This window comes from Acipenser ruthenus, chromosome 3 (assembly GCF_902713425.1).
Source record: "Acipenser ruthenus chromosome 3, fAciRut3.2 maternal haplotype, whole genome shotgun sequence".
NCBI lineage: Eukaryota > Metazoa > Chordata > Actinopteri > Acipenseriformes > Acipenseridae > Acipenser > Acipenser ruthenus.
In genome coordinates, this window is record NC_081191.1 from 103,064,410 (window position 1) to 103,081,186 (window position 16,777).

At 40.0% G+C, this 16,777-nt stretch overlaps 1 protein-coding gene across 3 annotated transcripts in view; it reads right to left on the reverse strand.

The window, feature by feature from the left end:
- Positions 1–2,535: 2,535 nt before the first annotated feature.
- Positions 2,536–16,777, reverse strand: part of lrrcc1 (leucine rich repeat and coiled-coil centrosomal protein 1) — a 29,285-nt gene continuing 15,043 nt past the window's right edge. For all 3 annotated transcript variants that reach the window (XM_033993720.3, XM_034921045.2, XM_059020260.1), the window contains exons 15-20: positions 15,121–15,295; positions 7,493–7,656; positions 6,604–6,812; positions 6,383–6,520; positions 5,680–5,815; positions 2,536–3,455 (exon numbers count right to left, since the gene is read on the reverse strand). In XM_033993720.3, coding sequence (XP_033849611.3) covers positions 3,342–3,455; positions 5,680–5,815; positions 6,383–6,520; positions 6,604–6,812; positions 7,493–7,656; positions 15,121–15,295 — 936 coding nt within the window. In that variant the 3' untranslated portion in view covers positions 2,536–3,341. The remainder of the gene's footprint in view (positions 3,456–5,679; positions 5,816–6,382; positions 6,521–6,603; positions 6,813–7,492; positions 7,657–15,120; positions 15,296–16,777) is intronic.

The window sequence follows — 16,777 nt, forward strand, 5'->3', positions numbered from 1 at the left end:
ATGGTGGGTGTATGCGTGCAGGGGTTGCATGGTGGTGTGTGCGTGCCAGGGTTGCATGGTGGTACACGTGTGTGGAGGGGAATTGGAGTTCAGGTTTTGCGCACAAGAGGGGCGGGGAAAAGACTGGGAAGGGTAGGGTAAAAGAAAAATTACTACAGTCATTTATTTTCACTTTCGACTCCCAGTCTCCTTTCCCTCACTTTATGATTTTATTTTGTGATTATTTAATTATTGTCAAAATAAACGGCCTTCATCTACTCACAGTTGCAGTCTCATTTCTGTCCAAAAAGAACCTGAAACACTACAATATATTGATGGACGTTACATAAGAAAACGAGATGTCCTTTTTTCGGAATACCACGTTCCTTCCCAAAAATGTGTTTTAATATTAGCCTTTAATAAAGGAAAACGACTGCTTAAATTAATTTTCATGTATCTATTTCAGTGCATTGTAGTTTCTTCATATAATAAGAAATGCGTTTTTTAACATTTACATTTTTGTTTTTTTCATTAAAAAATAAAAAGATTTCTGGGGAGAGTAAAAAATACATGAACTTTGATTAATGCACTAAGGGTTACTCTCAAATGAATTCACGATCCAGTTTATGGTAAACTGTGCATGCATGACTTAGAAACTCGGCTGTCAGCTGATTCCCCAAAACTGGGCTGAATTCGGAAATGCAAAGCGGCCCAGAATTTGGGACGTTATCTAAAAACCAAAGCGGCCCAGAATTTGGGACGTTATCTAAAAACCAAAGCGGCCCAGAATTTGGGACGTTATCTAAAAACCAAAGCGGCCCAGAATTTGGGACGTTATCTAAAAACCAAAGCGGCCCAGAATTTGGGACGTTATCTAAAAACCAAAGCGGCCCAGAATTTGGGACGTTATCTAAAAACCAAAGCGGCCCAGAATTTGGGACATTATCTGAAAAGCAAAGCGGCCCAGAATTTGGGACGTAAATGAAAACAGGGGCAGTCTATATGTAAAACTGTGATTACATTAGAGATAAACTAATGTATCCTGTAACAAAACTGCAATGGCGTATATGTTTTATATTAAAATATATCGCAAAAACGATTATAGATATATGCTACTTGAAAGAAAAAAGTACACCACCACAGAAAGCCAATTCTTACATTCGTGCATAACATGATAATTTATATAAAGTAATTCCTCATAGTTTGTAATATCAGTACAGTGTAATACCACATTATATTTTAATGGTAAGGTTGTGGAAAGCAGATCACTCTCTCTATCTGATCACGTTAAAAATACCTGCACGCGTTTCCACTCGTGTGACGACATATTCGTGTGACAGACATGGACCAATCAAAACGCGAGACTGTTATGCGGTTCCATCCCAAAAACCGGGCCTGTGTCATACCTCGTAGGTTGTGGACAATGTACAGATGCATTTAACTTGGTCTGTCCCAGCCCTACCCCCTGAAGGGCGAATCTAGCCTTGTGGTGACTGGTTCACTAAATTCTTGTGATCCCTCTGCACCTCAACACGTAAAGGAAACGTTTCTTTCAGTGCAGTTTGGAGCACATTTGCGAGTAAATGTTTTTGTTTGAAGTGTTTAAAGTTAAATTTCAGGTTTTTTTTTCGCTTGTTCAGCCAAAAAAAAAGGCTTAAGTAAACCTCATGTTTTGATTTTATGAAAACGTGCCTAAGCCACTGTTTACTGCGAAGAAATGGCAAGGAATGAAAAAAAAGGAAAATAAAATGCAGTGTCAACTTCATGTACTATTTATTTAGGGAATAAACAAAATAATATTTACCTTGAACTATTTGGCATAGTTCAAGGTAAATATTACTGGGGTAAAGTAAGTCCTACAATCTCCTGGGATATTTTTCTACTTTAACGTGTTGCATATTGTAATGTCTTGCTGTAAAATAAAGGCGCGCACACACACCGAGGGCACGCCCTGATTTCTGAGCAATATAATGGCTTTTATTACTTTTTGAAAACGAACTAATATTTAAATTACGAGCGGTTATCCTAACATGAAAATCCCTTGTTCGTCCCAGTACTATACAAAGCTATACATTACATACTGTGGTGTACAGTACTTCAACCTTTCCTGCAAAACTTATTTTCAACATGGAATTTGCTTCAATCTACCATGGATTGTTTTTGTTGTTATGAATGTACTCCTAAGGTAAACTAGCCGTCTGATCCCTATTCATTGAGAATTATATGGTGGTTGTTGTAATAAAGCATTTAAGCAAGTGGAGTATTGACTTTTTCTATTGTCTTAATTGTGAAAGTGACCATTTTACATCCGTATTAATCGTGTGTCACCAGCTTATTAACATTTCAGGTTTTAAACAGCTGTGGCGATTAAAATTTCAGATACCAAAGCAGGATCTACTGCTTACTGTTGAGCTTGCTTGAACCTCCAGTCAGTGCACAGGAATTTTATGAATATACATACCGAATACAAATATGTTCACTAGATGAACCCAGCTTGCTCCTTTAAAAAAAGTTTATTAAAAAAAAAAAAAAAAAAATCAAAACACATTTACAAGCGCTGTACATTTTTTTAAAATAAATGTATATTATGTTTATATTTGAAAAATGTATTCAAATCTGCAATCTACAAAATCTACATTATTAAATGTAACAAAGGCAACACTGTTCTCCTGTTATAAGTATAGTACATAAGGATACATAATGGAGCTCAGCAATGCATCAGATTTTCCACCAAGTGAGAGAATGTCCAATACCTTAAAAAACACCTTCTGAATTTGCATATCCATAGAAACAAATTAAGAACACATATCATTGGGTTATTAAAGGGTGTGAGGCACAGATATATGCATGTTTGTGGCTATACAGTATTTTTTTTTCTCCTTTAAAAAATAAACTTAGACATGACTTCACTTACTGCTAGGAATATCACTGTCTAGCTGAATATATTTAACATAATTGCAATTTGTCCTAAACATAATCAATCATCCATTAGTGTATAAACAGAATACTGAATGGTTTGATGACGGTTATTTATCAGGTTCTACTTTTGGACCACTTAAGACCCATTATGTATCCTCAGTACATCTTCTCACAGTACAGGCACATAAATACACAGGCACATAGCATAGTATACATACAAAATATCTTACAGAGATTACAATGATTAAAGTACACTCTTAAAACACAATTTACAAAGGGATGATTAATATGACCTGGTTGTGTGTACATACAGTGTGTAAACACTGCAGTAATATGGTTCTGCTGCAATGTGGCGAAGTTACAAGGTTGATCCCATGCCTTTATTTAATCTATTTTAAGAGCAGATACTTGAAAAGTTACATGTAGGCTTCTCATTTTTTCAGCTACTGAAATTCTTTCAGGACACTAGTGAGTCTTCTAATTTTTTCTTCCATCATCTTTTTACTGCTTGCTGTTTCTTGCAGAAGTTGCCTCATTTCTTCTTCAACCTGATACACCTGAAACAAGGTTTCAGAACACAATCTTTGATTTAATTTATGCAAATTGAGATAAATGCTTTCTAATCCTGATCTGATAATTTTTTTTTCAAATTTATTTTTAAATACACAAGCAAGCAGCTGATATATGTGACCCACCCATACAAAATCAGTTACAAATTAGCATAATAGACACCATTGGAGAAAACTGTTTATCTACTTTAAAACAATAAAAAGATAAAAACTGTAACTGGTTATAATGAAGACAAAAAAAAACAACTATTGTGAAAATAGTAATGTAAACTAACCAGTAGTGTTTCACATATCACTCAGTGTCCTACAGTAAAATAAATGATCTGTCCCACTGTCTAACATCTGATCAGAAAACAATCCTATCGATGCTAGGTCAGCTGTTCCCAGGGCTAACATTTTCATCTTAGGACTCTGGACTAGTGATAGACAACATCATGATTTTCAAAACAATATTATAGGAACTTTACTACAGTGTGTGTGTATATATATATATATATACACACACACACACACACACACACAGTGCCTTGCAAAAGTATTCAGACCCCTCACCAATTCTCTCATATTACTGAATTACAAATGGTACATTGAAATTTCGTTCTGTTTGATATTTTATTTTAAAACACTGAAACTCAAAATCAATTATTGTAAGGTGACATTGGTTTTACGTTGGGAAATATTTTTAAGAAAAATAAAAAACTGAAATATCTTGCTTGCATAAGTATTCAACCCCTGTGCTGTGGAAGCTCCCAGTTTACACCGATGAAAGAAATTGCCCTAACGAAGACACAATTACCTTACCATTGGCCTCCACCTGTGAACCATTAAAGTTGCTGTCACATTTTCTGGATAAAAACCCCACTGTTGAAGGATCATTGGTCAGGCTGTGAATCTGAAGGAAAATTAAGACCAAAGAGCATTCTACAGAAGTTAGAGATAAAGTAATACAAATGCATAGATTAGTGAAAGGGTACAAAATAATATCCAAGTGTTTGTATATCCCAGTGAGCACAGTTGGATCAATAAATCGGGAAGTGGAAGCTGCATCACACCACCCAGGCACTGCCAAGAAAAGGCCGTCCCTCAAAACTCAGCGCTCAGACAAGAAGGAGACTTGTGAGAGAAGCCACAGAGAGGCCAACAATCACTTTGAAGGAGCTACAGAGTTCAGTGGCTGGGAGTGGAGTAATGGTGCACCAGTCAACCATATCAAGAGCTCTGCATAACACTGGCCTGTATGGGAGGGTGGCAAGAAAGAAGCCATTACTCAAAAAGTACCATCTGAAAGCACGTCTGGAGTTTGCCAGAAAGCCTGAGAGTGACCCAGCTGCGATGTGGGAAAAGGTTTTGTGGTCAGATGAGACCAAGATAGAGCTTTTTGGCCAAAACTCAAAGTGCTATGTGTGGCGCAAACCTAACATTGCCCATGCCTCAAGACACACCATCCCTCTAGTGAAGTATGGTGGTGGCAGCATCATGCTGTGGGGATGCTTCTCATCAGCAGGGACTGGGCATCTTGTTAAAATTGAAGGAAGAAGGGATGGAGCAAAATACAGGGAAATATTGCAAGAGAACCTGCTTCAGTCCGCTAAAAAACTGAAGCTTGGGAGGAAATTCACCTTTCAGCAGGACAATGATCCCAAGCACAAGGCCAAAGCAACATTGGAGTGGCTCACGAACAAAAAGGTGAATGTCCTACAGTGGCCCAGTCAAACTCCTGATCTCCATCCCATTGAGAATCTGGGGCACTATTTGAAAATTGCGGTCCACAAGCGTCGTCTGAACAACCTGGAGCAAATCTGCCAAGAAGAATGGGCCAAAATCACTCCGACACTGTTTGCAAAGCTGGTACATACTTACCCCAAAAGACTTAAAGCTGTTATTGCAGCGAAAGGTTTGCTCTACCAAATATTAATGTGTGGGGGTTGAATACTTATTCAAGCAAGATATTTCAGTTTTTTATTTTTCTTAAAAATATTTCCCAACATAAAACCAATGTCACCTTACAATAATTGATTTTGAGTTTCAGTGTTTTAAAATAAAATATCAAACAGAACGAAATTTCAATGTACCATTTGTAATTCAGTCATATGAGAGAATTGGTCAGGGGTCTGAATACTTTTGCAAGGCACTGTATATATATATATATATGAAAATGAGTCAAGGACATCTGGCTAAGAGGTATGAAAGAAATGTTTAACTCCATGATTACCCTTTCATTCGCTGCTTCTATTTGCTTTTGCTTTTCTGTTGCAAGTTGAAGTAGATCAGCTTGATGGGCTGCTTGTACTGAATCAAGCTGCCTCCTAAATGCATCATCAAGCGAGTGAAGCTTCTCCACTGCAGCTCTAAAATTGTTTAAAAAACAAAAAGGACTTGTATCTGTATGCATTTACTTATACTATACATCATAACATCAACTACAGCGCTCCTTCAGTTCTGCTATTTGACTTGCACATCAAAAGATATTACTAAAACTGTGAATTAGTGAAGGGTACTTACACAGTACAATTTAGTACACATACAATGTACTGTTAACATGGACTAACAGTAAAGTAAACAAATTCTAATTGTGAAATATCGAGGGAGCACAGTATAACACAAATGTCAAAAGTATTAGTGTCCTGTTTAGATTGCAAAATTACCCAGAGAGTAGTCTCCTATATAGTACACAAGGAAATGCAACATGGAATAAAAACAGACATTTGCTGCATTCCAAAAAGCCAGCTTATATTTCAAATTTTTCTAAAACGAATACATAAAAGGAAATACTAACTAAATAAGGTATTTACCCAGATTTTATTTAAATTACAACTGTAAACTTTAAAATAATTTCAATCTAGTACTTAACCCAGGACCAGAATTAGACAATACATTACAGATTGATGGATCAGCTGACATTCGGTCATTCTTACTTTTGGCTTTGAAGTGACTTCTCTTTCTCATCCACAAGTTTCTTTTCCTTAGCATCAAAAACATCTTTCATATGTTTGACCTGGGCTTCCAGCTGTGTCAGGAGTTCTGCTTTGTCTTGCCATTTGTTATTCATAGCACTGCATTTGATTAAAAAATAATAAATAAAGTAAACAAATTGATTGATTCATTCATTCAATGTGCAAGTTAAAATGTTATGCACCTATAAGCTTTCTTTACACCCTCCAGCTCTTTCTCTTTCTCCTCAAGCTGCTGTTTTAATTCCTCTTTTCTCTCAGTGAGTCTTTCGACCTTCTCTCTTAGCTCATGCAATGGTGCAGTTTCATATTCAAGCTGCTCTTGAAAGGATTTTTGAATCTGAAGGTTTTCCTCTCGCAGTTTTCTTATCTGTTCATCCCTTTCTTGTAGGCCCTTTAAAAAAAAAAAATTAAAGGATGGGGGTGGGGCCACTGCAAATATGGTAGTGAGTATTCAAGTTATGTATGAATAACAAAAACTAGTAAATAGTTATTTTTAAAGTGAAACAATTATAAATAAAGAGACATGGTTCATTGGTTAACAAAGAGGGGAACAAATCGGTGAAGATTTTTCTCAAACACTGCTTCCATGATACTTAGATGGGATAATTGCAAATTGCAGTGATATATATTTTTTTGTATTTCAGCAACAATATCCCAATAGGGGCTAAAGGTGTGGCAAGATGAAAAGCAGCCAATTTCAACAACCTGAGCCCCACCCTTCCTTCTGACCTTTAACAGAACATGCTTCTCCACAAATAAAAGGCCTCTCGGACATGCATAACAACAGAAGACAATGACCCACTAAGGATTTGTAAAATATTTAAATCTATTTAGCTATTAAATATAAAAGCAGGTTCAAAACTATAGTACTGTACCATTTATTTGGTAAGCATAACCCTTTTGTGTTTACTCAGCTGAATGCTAAGCGCTCAGGGTGAATTTATCCCTAGTAACCGTGTTCTATAATAATGGAGTTAATATGAATTAACATACACTTTGGCTGTTTATTATCTCTTTTAGCAGAGGGTACAGTTTTCTCCATAACCCACTATTCAGGATGCGTTAGCTTACCTCCTTAAGCTTCCTTATCGTTTCTGTTTGGTCGTCTACAATCTTAGCTTTAATCTTCAGAGCATCGATGTCCCGTTCATTCTGTTTCTTTGTCGTTTCCATTTCAGTTGTCAGTACATCAATCCTGGCCTCCAATCTTCCTCTATCCTGTGCCAAGGAAGCTCCTATATAAAGTAAGTTGCCACTATTACCATATATAGATCATCCTTTTTATACTGTATATAGTACCCGATAGTCTATAATTAATCAATTACATATATCCTTAGACAATAAATACAACAAGAGCTCTTTACTGAAGATGGGTCCCACATTTTGTTCTCCATCTAAACAATAATTCCATACATTTTTGCTGTTTTGCACTTCGATTAGCCACATACATGTGTAGAGAATTTTGAAATTTGAAATCTGAGTAGGCTGCCAGTGACTATGCTGATCATACTTGCGTCAAGCCTCAGCTCAAGCCTCTTATTTAGACTGCATTTGGCGGGGTCTGCGGGTGCGAGCGTCACGTCGGCATGGTAACCACAGTGCATGTGCAGCCAGAGAGTATACAGTCTACTTCAGAACTGAACCACTCATCAGACGCTCGGCTTCCATGCTCGGAAGAATACAGCCAGATTTGTCAAAGGTAAAAATTAAGTCACATTTTATTACAGATGAGTTGTAGTGCTGGGGATTCAAAAGCAGCAGCAGTGTCCCCCACCTGGGACTGAACCCACAACCCTCCGGTCAAGAGTCCAGAGCCCTAACCACTACTCCACACTTCGGCCCATGTTTAATTGCAAAAATGGGTTATCATGACCTACATCAAGCAAATTGCATTTCATAAATGCCCACACAGTTTCACCAATGCAGTCAAATTATAGTGGGTGTATTAGTAACTGCTCAGAGTGAGGATTTTCAGCAAGCACCCGTTACAAAATCGAGGGCTTTTCTTGCAAATGTATTGGTCATCTTGATTGATGATTGAGTTGCTGTTTGCTGGATGGCAAGCATCTCTCACAGGGTCTGGGAAGACCCACTTGCAAAGAAATATAATTAACTGCACACATTTGTATCACCTGAGAGTGGATGATTCTGATTATACCTGCAATATAGATCTCCAGTAGCAGCAGAAAAGAGAAAAAAAAAAAAAAAACTGCCAAGGCGGCGTTTCATACCAATAAACTAAATTTCAGTACACTCATTAACTTTAAATTAAAGTCTCTGTATATTATTTACTTTCATATTATTATTCAAACTGCTATATGCCCACTTGATGTCTAGCTTCATGTAAATACAGTGCAAGAAATGTACGAACCCAGTTGCCAATGTATATTTCAACACAAAAAGAAGACTGAAAAAATCAACACAAAGCTTTTAAATTGCTTTTAAAAATACGTTGAATGTTTAAATGATAAATCCCTTGCAGACAGTTACATATCTTCATCAAAACTCTACCTTTAAAATATGCATACATCATGGCCTTGTTCGGGTGAGCCCCTCAATGTAATATTGAAATGCATGTTACTGTGTTTATGATTGTGATTGTTATTCTACTAGTGATAGAGCCGTGGTTTATTATGTATTGTGCATGCTGTTGGGCAAGTCTGTTTGATGTATGACGGTGTATTGCTGTATTTAGAGTATGGAGCTTCCCTTAATGAAGTTGCCGTAGCTATACATGTGGGGCAAGGGTTTTGTTATTGCCATATGTTCGGTAATCTTCCGAGAAGGGGTAATGCTGATTTTCAGTCTTCACTGGTAATAGTTAGGGACTAGAGAATAACAATCATGGGGTTTCCATGCGGGTCAATTTACATGTGAAATGGTGATGCACGTGCACGTCTGGGAGAATTACGCGGGTAAATCAGGTTTGTGGCTGGAAAAAACGGCCAAAGAGAGGGATAGGGTCAATCTTATTTACTCATGTAAATGACGAAACACACAGGAAAACCACGCCCAGTTTCGCATGGAAACCCGCATTTCACGTGTAAATGTTAATGAGCGTGTTTATCCTTAACTATAAATATTGCAAGAGATCAGGTCAGTTGTTACTGTGGATTCCAAGACGGCAGAAAGTAGTGGCTGATGGGCGATTTTATGGTTAGCAGTGGAGTAGTTCACCTTAATGCTAATGCGGGCAGACTTTTTTATTATTGTTTTTTGCTGTGTCTGGTCTGTCATGTTGTATATATCTTGTGGGTTTACAGTTTTGTATAAAGCTACTTACCACAAACTGCGTTATGCATTTGTTATAGTATTAAAGCAGCTGTTTGAGAATACCCTTGCTGTAAAAACTACGCTAAAGTTAAACACAAAGAGCAAGTGAGCTGCTTAACTGAATTAATTCCCGTCCTTTTTTTGATCCCAGCTATGTTCAAAGATGCGTCTGCCCCCCACGTTAATAAATATTGGTAGCCACTGATTCCTGAACACTTAATTTTGTTGTTTGTGTTTGTGCAGGCAGCAGGCAGTGGCAATTTTGGGAACGAATTAATGCATTTCAGTCTGCCACCTCCCTTTCAAGTGCCCACTACCCGTATTTGCCCAAGTGTGATGTTGAATGCTTCTTCAGCAGCTGTCAGCGGTAGGGTAGGGTTTCTAAGTCAGGGTAGTATACGCAGCTTCACCTGATCCTCTATATGCTGTATTGCCTGAATGAAAGGCAATACAGCATATATATATGAGCTAAAATATATATTATATATATATATATATATACACACACACACACACACACTCCACCAGCAGAGGTAGAGTACCTGCTGGTTCCGCCTCCATCGCTGCCACACACACACACATATATACATACAACGTCTGTGCCGGTTTTCGGCCATGGTATATCTGCAATACCTGTGTTGGTCACATTCATTTTATACCTCCGAGTTAATTTTTAATTAATAAGTAGTCAGATAAATTAGTTGAAACTGGATTCAATACTAATGACAAGCCAACCCACCTGACATTTGAAAAACAATTTGGTCAAGAGCAGTAAAACACATTAACCAAGCAGGCACACGGTATTTTGCTTTATTACAGCAGCTTAGATTAATTTGTGTACCAGTTCTCTGCGCATGGAAACCATATTTTCACAAAATGTCTTCAAAATAATCAAAGTAATCTTCAAAAACAGCATGAGTACTTTACACATAGCTAATTTACATATCAACCCCCACCTTTCCTATTCATTTGCATGATGTTGGGTGAAAAGCCTGGTTTACTCGAGTAAAATAAACTGAGCAAATGGAAACCCAAAAAAGCATTTTACACGAGACATTTTTCTCATGTAAATGTCTCGAGTTAAAAAAAAAACTTGCATGGAAACCACATGAATGATAACAACAAGTAAACAATAGAATAGTTGAACAATCGTGTTTGTAATCAGACAGTATTCAATCAGGTTAAACAAATACGTATAAATGAGAAGAAACATGAGTAATGTAAAGTATATGAATGTTTATTGTAAATGGAATGAATGCTAAATAAATTTGCTTTTGTATAATGATCCCAGGTGTAACCATTTATTGAATAACTAACCCTGTTAGGAGTAGGCATGGCTGGGGATTATTTAATTCTGTGTCTCCTTAGGAGGCAGTATTAGGATTATTTGTGAGCTTGTCTGTGTGAATGTCAGTCATTTTATGTACAGTGCCAAAATAAATATTTATACCTGTGAACATCACTACCAAGTGACTGTTTCCTGCGTTCTAAAAACATCAGTGTTCCTGAGAGAATAATATGATTGAGGGTGGGGGTAAGCTCGGACCATCACCTCGTTACAGGCCTAATTATAATAAAACATCCAATTTCCAGTGGGATTCTGATGATAGACAATTTTCCAACCCGGTGGACTGAGCAAAGATTCAAACCTATAATTTTCTGCTTTTAGTGATTCATTGACTTAATCCTGTAATAACTCATTAGTGTCTCAAATATGACAATACTTTGCCATCCACTGTAGCAAATTTGGCTTACAATCCAGCCTCAGTCAACATTAAGCCTACGTGTTTGGTACAAGGAATGGAGTCTAGTTACAGTACCGGCAAATTATGGCAACTCGGGTGGGGATTATATTGCCCATTACTAAATATCCTTGTATCCCTGAATAGATCATTGTCTCGTCTATAAAAACATTCTAAATATTTTAATGAGTAAGACATCTCACAAGTAGAATGGTATCCCAAAATGTTCTTCCTTTTTCTGAAAAGCAGTACAACGGGGGATGGGGAGTTTGTTGCCAGATAACTTCACTCAGACTACTCTCACTAACTTGTTATTCCTGCATAGAAAATTGTCTCCTCTTTAAAAATATGCAATATATTTTAATGAACACTCTCCCACAAGTGCTGTGGTACACCAAATATGATCAATTTCTATCAATGCATTATTAATGGGTGTAACAGGGCGAGGTGCCCTGTAAAATGTATTGATTTTTAGAACGGGGTGTCCCCCTCTGCCCCTGTGTAGTGTGTTATTTTGTATTTGTTTTGTATTATGATTTAGTTAGTGTATTTAGTGACGGCGAAGTGCCGTGTGTTTTTGTTTTGTTTTCTGAAACCTTATGGTAATGTGTGGCTGTCGGCTACTGCAGTGTGGAGTAGTGGTTAGGGCTCTGGGCTCTTGACCGGAGGGTTATGGGTTCAATCCCCAGTGGGGGACACTGCTGTTGTACCCTTGAGCAAGGTACTTTACCTAGATTGCTCCAATAAAAACCCAACTGTATAAATGGGTAATTGTATGTAAAAATAATGTGATATCTGTATGTGATATCTTGTAACAATTGTAAGTCGCCCTGGATAAGGGCGTCTGCTAAGAAATAAATAATAACAATAATAATAATAATACTGCGTTGTTAATCTAGCCGGCAGTCACAGGGGTAATAGGATAATTACTAACTAGTTAAACCCCTCGGCCACAATATAAAAAGACTGCAGCTCTCCAGCTCGTGGTGGGGGTTAGAGAGGAGAGAGCGATAGAATGAAAGACAAAACTGTATTTAGAAAAATATACAGGAACAGTGATAGCGACTGCCCAGCCTGACCTGTATTTATTATTTGGTGTTCGTGATTTGTTTTGTTTAAAATATTTATTTTTGCTCTGCGAGCACACAGTGTTTTTGTTTAAATATTTTATTTATTTTTGTGTTGCTTAATAAAAACGATGGCCAGCCGCGTCTTCCTTTTGAAACTGCAGTTCCTGGTGTCAGTAATTTTCCCGTCCCTCCTTCTGTCTGACGTCAGACGACTCAGCCAGCCTGCCACATATGGTGTCCAGCGTGGGACCACCAGCGCCTCCTGGACTCAGGCAGAAGTAGGGTACTGCAGTTGTTTTTTAGTTTTTTCGTTTTTTTTATTATTATTACTTGTGGAGTGAGGAGGAAGAAGGGGAGGAAGGAGAATGGGAGGAAAGAGGAGGATAGGAAAAAGGAAGAGCTGCCAGAAGCAGCAACAGGAGAGAGGTGAGAGGAGATGGCGGTCACGGGACCCCACCCAGCTGGGACCCCCATACTGGGACACAGAACAGGAGCAGTGGAGAGCTGAAGGGGCCCCCCTGTGTGTCATCTGCAGGGAGTTTGGGCATGGCCAGGAGGACTGCCCTTATGAAGACCCCTGCTTCTGGAAGGCCTACTCAATGGGGAGGGTGTCCTGTGTGTCTGGGTGGTTTTGGCTGCTGGAGCAGCAGACCCCATCACCTCCACAGGCCAAAGGAGACAAGGGGAAGGAGTCGGTGCATCCACAGCCCAAGAGGGAGGAGTCGGTGCATCCACAGCTCAAAAGGGAGGAGCCGGGGCGTCCACAGCCCAAAAGGGGGGAGGCCGAACGTCTACAGCCCACGTCTCCGCCAGCAGAGGAAGAGTACCTGCTGGTTCCACCTCCATCGCCGTGGGAGGACTGCGGGTCGCTCCCACCTCCACCAGCAGAGGTAGAGTACCTGCTGGTTCCGCCTCCATCGCTGCCACCAGCAGAGGGAGCATGCCTGCTGGTTCCACCGCTGCAGCCAGAAGGGGAGGCGCCCCTGCCGCCTTCGCAGCCAGAAGGGGAGGCGGCCCTGCAGCCTTCGCCAGGAACAGAGCAGCAGGAGCTGCCTCTGCCTCCACCACCACCACCACCCGAGGGAGAGGAGCAGGAGCTGCCTCTCCCTTCACGACAGGATGGACCGGAACAGGAGGCTGGCGGTCCGCAGCCGCCCTTGCATAGGCTGCTGAACAGAGCAAGGGGGAAAACTGCCGGGTCGCAGCGGCTGAGAAGAGGGCCAACCCTAGCACCACCGCTGGTCCTGGCTCCCCTCCTGCAATCGCCTCCCGGGGGTTCGCTGCCGCCGTCGCCTCCTGAGGGACCGCTGCCGCCCTGTAGTGCATCGCCTGGGGATGCCAGTTCGCCATCACCCGGGGCTGCCTGCTGCTCCGCACTGGTTACAGGGTACGAGGGAGAAGTGGAGCTCCCGCTGCTGCCTCCATGGCCCGAGTTCGCCTCCCGAGGGTCCGCCGCTGCTGCCGTCGCCTCCCGAGGGTCCGCCGCTGCTGCCGTCGCCTTCCGAGGGTCCGCCGCTGCTGCCGTCGCCTGGGGAAATTGGGTAGCTGGAGCCCCACGGAGGGGAACTGCCGGCCACGAAGAAGGGGGGAGAGGTGAGGAGACCGGCTCCCCCAGCCGCACTTTCGCGGCCGGAGATCCTGTGGTCAGAGCCCCACGGAGGGGAGCTGCCGGCCATGAAGAAGGGGGAGGTGGAGGACATTCCACCATAGCCACCCCCAGAAACAACTTGCTTCCCCCTCTTCCGGGACTTTGAGACTGAGGGGGGAGGTGGCCGTTGGGGCCATGTGTGCGTTGCACAAAGGGGGGGGGGAATGTGTAACAGGGCGAGGTGCCCTGTAAAATGTATTTATTTTTAGAACGGGGTGTCCCCCTCTGCCCCTGTGTAGTGTGTTATTTTGTATTTGTTTTGTATTATGATTTAGTGTATTTAGTGACGACGAAGTGCCGTGTGTTTTTGTTTTGTTTTCTGAAACCTTTGGTAATGTGTGGCTGTCAGCTACTGCGTTGTTAATCTAGCTGGCAGTCACACATAATTAATAAACTCGTGCAGATTGTGGCCGAGGGGTAATAGGATAATTACTAACTAGTTAAACCCCTCGGCCACGATATAAAAAGCCTGCAGCTCTCCAGCTCGTGGTGGGGGTTAGAGAGGAGAGAGCGAGCGGAGCAAGAGAAAGAAATTAAGACAAAACTGTATTTGAAACAGTTCAAGTGCATTATGATACCGTAAACTCTAAACATAGTCAACATAGTAGTTTCATGCCAGTGTTCAAATATTGAGTTTTATTGGTGACCTGGAAGGGTTCTTTGGACTATTTTGAGAAGCCCAACTCATTTTTAATATTACCAGGACTTCTAACTTCTCTTGCGTTTTCTCGTTCTGGTAATGCTATCCAAATAGCATTCTTTAGTTACTATTTCGCAGTAATGCAGCCACTGCTTTTTTATTTGTGTCTAAATAGCACTGAGAAGCCCCCATTTGTTAATATAACAAATTTGTTATGTGTTTGTTCAGGCCAGTGTCTAAAACAAGGACATTTCCACTGCACCCTCTGTCTCCATCAATTATACAGCTTTCATATCAATGTAATCCAATTAAAGAGCATTTTCTACCTTGGTGTGCTAGCTCTTGTCCCCATATCCTCCTTTCTGCTCTGAGACCATCAATTACAGACTCCTGGGCAGTTAGCTGTGAAATAAGCTTTGATTTATCCTGCTTCAGCAACTCAATCTGAACATTTCTTCTTGTGTCCTCTTCCACCACTGCTTCCAGTGATCTGATTCGACTCTGAAAACAAACAAACACTTACAATTAATAAGGATAAACCCTGTATTTAATTTGCTAACAGTAACTTTGCATTGTGTGGTGCAAAATCAATTAGCTATTAGGAATAAGATGAGCACTGATGGGCCTAATGTCCTTATCTCGTTGGCAACTTTTCTTATGTTCTTAAGAACAAAAAGTAAATAGGGTTCTGGCAGGACAATCTAATAGACATGAAAAGTAGAGAACACAACTTAAATATTGCTTTCTGGGTAACACTGTTGGGTGTTTAATATGTTGTATGAATTTGTAATTTACAAAAACATTTTAAAAGAAAGTTTCATTTTGTGGATTTCTTTTGAAACACAGGCTGTAAATGTTAAAATCTGAATCACTATGTGGGTATTTTTATATTTGATCATTTAAATCTGAAAAAGCGGATCCCCTGGTATACATTTTTAAGTGGACGAAGACTACTACATCTTTCTGCCGTAAAGGACAATTTATTTTTATTATTTTATTTATGTATTTATTTTTAAATCTCTTTAAGCCTAGAGCAGGGGTTTTCAACCAGGGGTACACATACCCCTGGGTGTACTTCAAAGGGTAGGAGGTATGTAGGACAACTAAGAAATCAAAATCATTATTAAAGATGTATTTATTTATTTTTAACTGTATTATATATTAGCTCTAAACCACTGTGCATAAATATTACATTTGTGTTTAGCAAGTCAAAGGTTTGTAGTATAGTTTCAAAATTGTCATTCACCTGCACGCTTGTGCGATTTCGATTGAGCGGATTTGCACTCTGATATTAGGGTGGTTGAAGCACTCGGAGCGTTCTGCGCTGCTCATGAACTTTGCAGTGGTATAACTGAATTGGTATAAACTAAATCAGTAAAGCACAATATACAAGTTTTAATTACTGTTTGGTATTTTGTCCTAAACCAGCAGTTTGTCAGTCTCAAGCAGTGCCTTCAATTTTATATGAAATAAACTGTGACGGAGCGAAATGCAAACTTTATCAGACATGCTCAAGCTTCAGATAAAGTAATACTTACCTGAGCCAGAGGGGCTGGGTTGTTTGTTCCTGGGAAGCCACTGGAATCTAAGGGGGATTCATGGTACCTTCGGATCAGTCATGCTTATAGGAAGGTACCATTATAGGCCGAGTAACAGGGGGATTCTATACTGATGGTGTTACTTCTTGTTAGGCCGCGCTGCAGTACTGTTCACACCAAACTCGGCAGGGTAAAGTCAGTGGGCAGTCCGTTGTTACGTCACGGCTTCAGGTACAGTGGCTTTTGGTTACCGAGCAACAAACAGTAAATGCCAGCGGGAAAATAAAACTCCTTTGACAAAACTGAAGACACTGACAAAAGACAAAACTGAGGAGCGAAACATTCTAAATGTTTTTTTTTATAAATCCTAATTGTAACCCCCACACCACCACAATCCCCCCCCCCCTCTTTTTGTATTAATTTTGTTAAAAACTGTTAGAATATA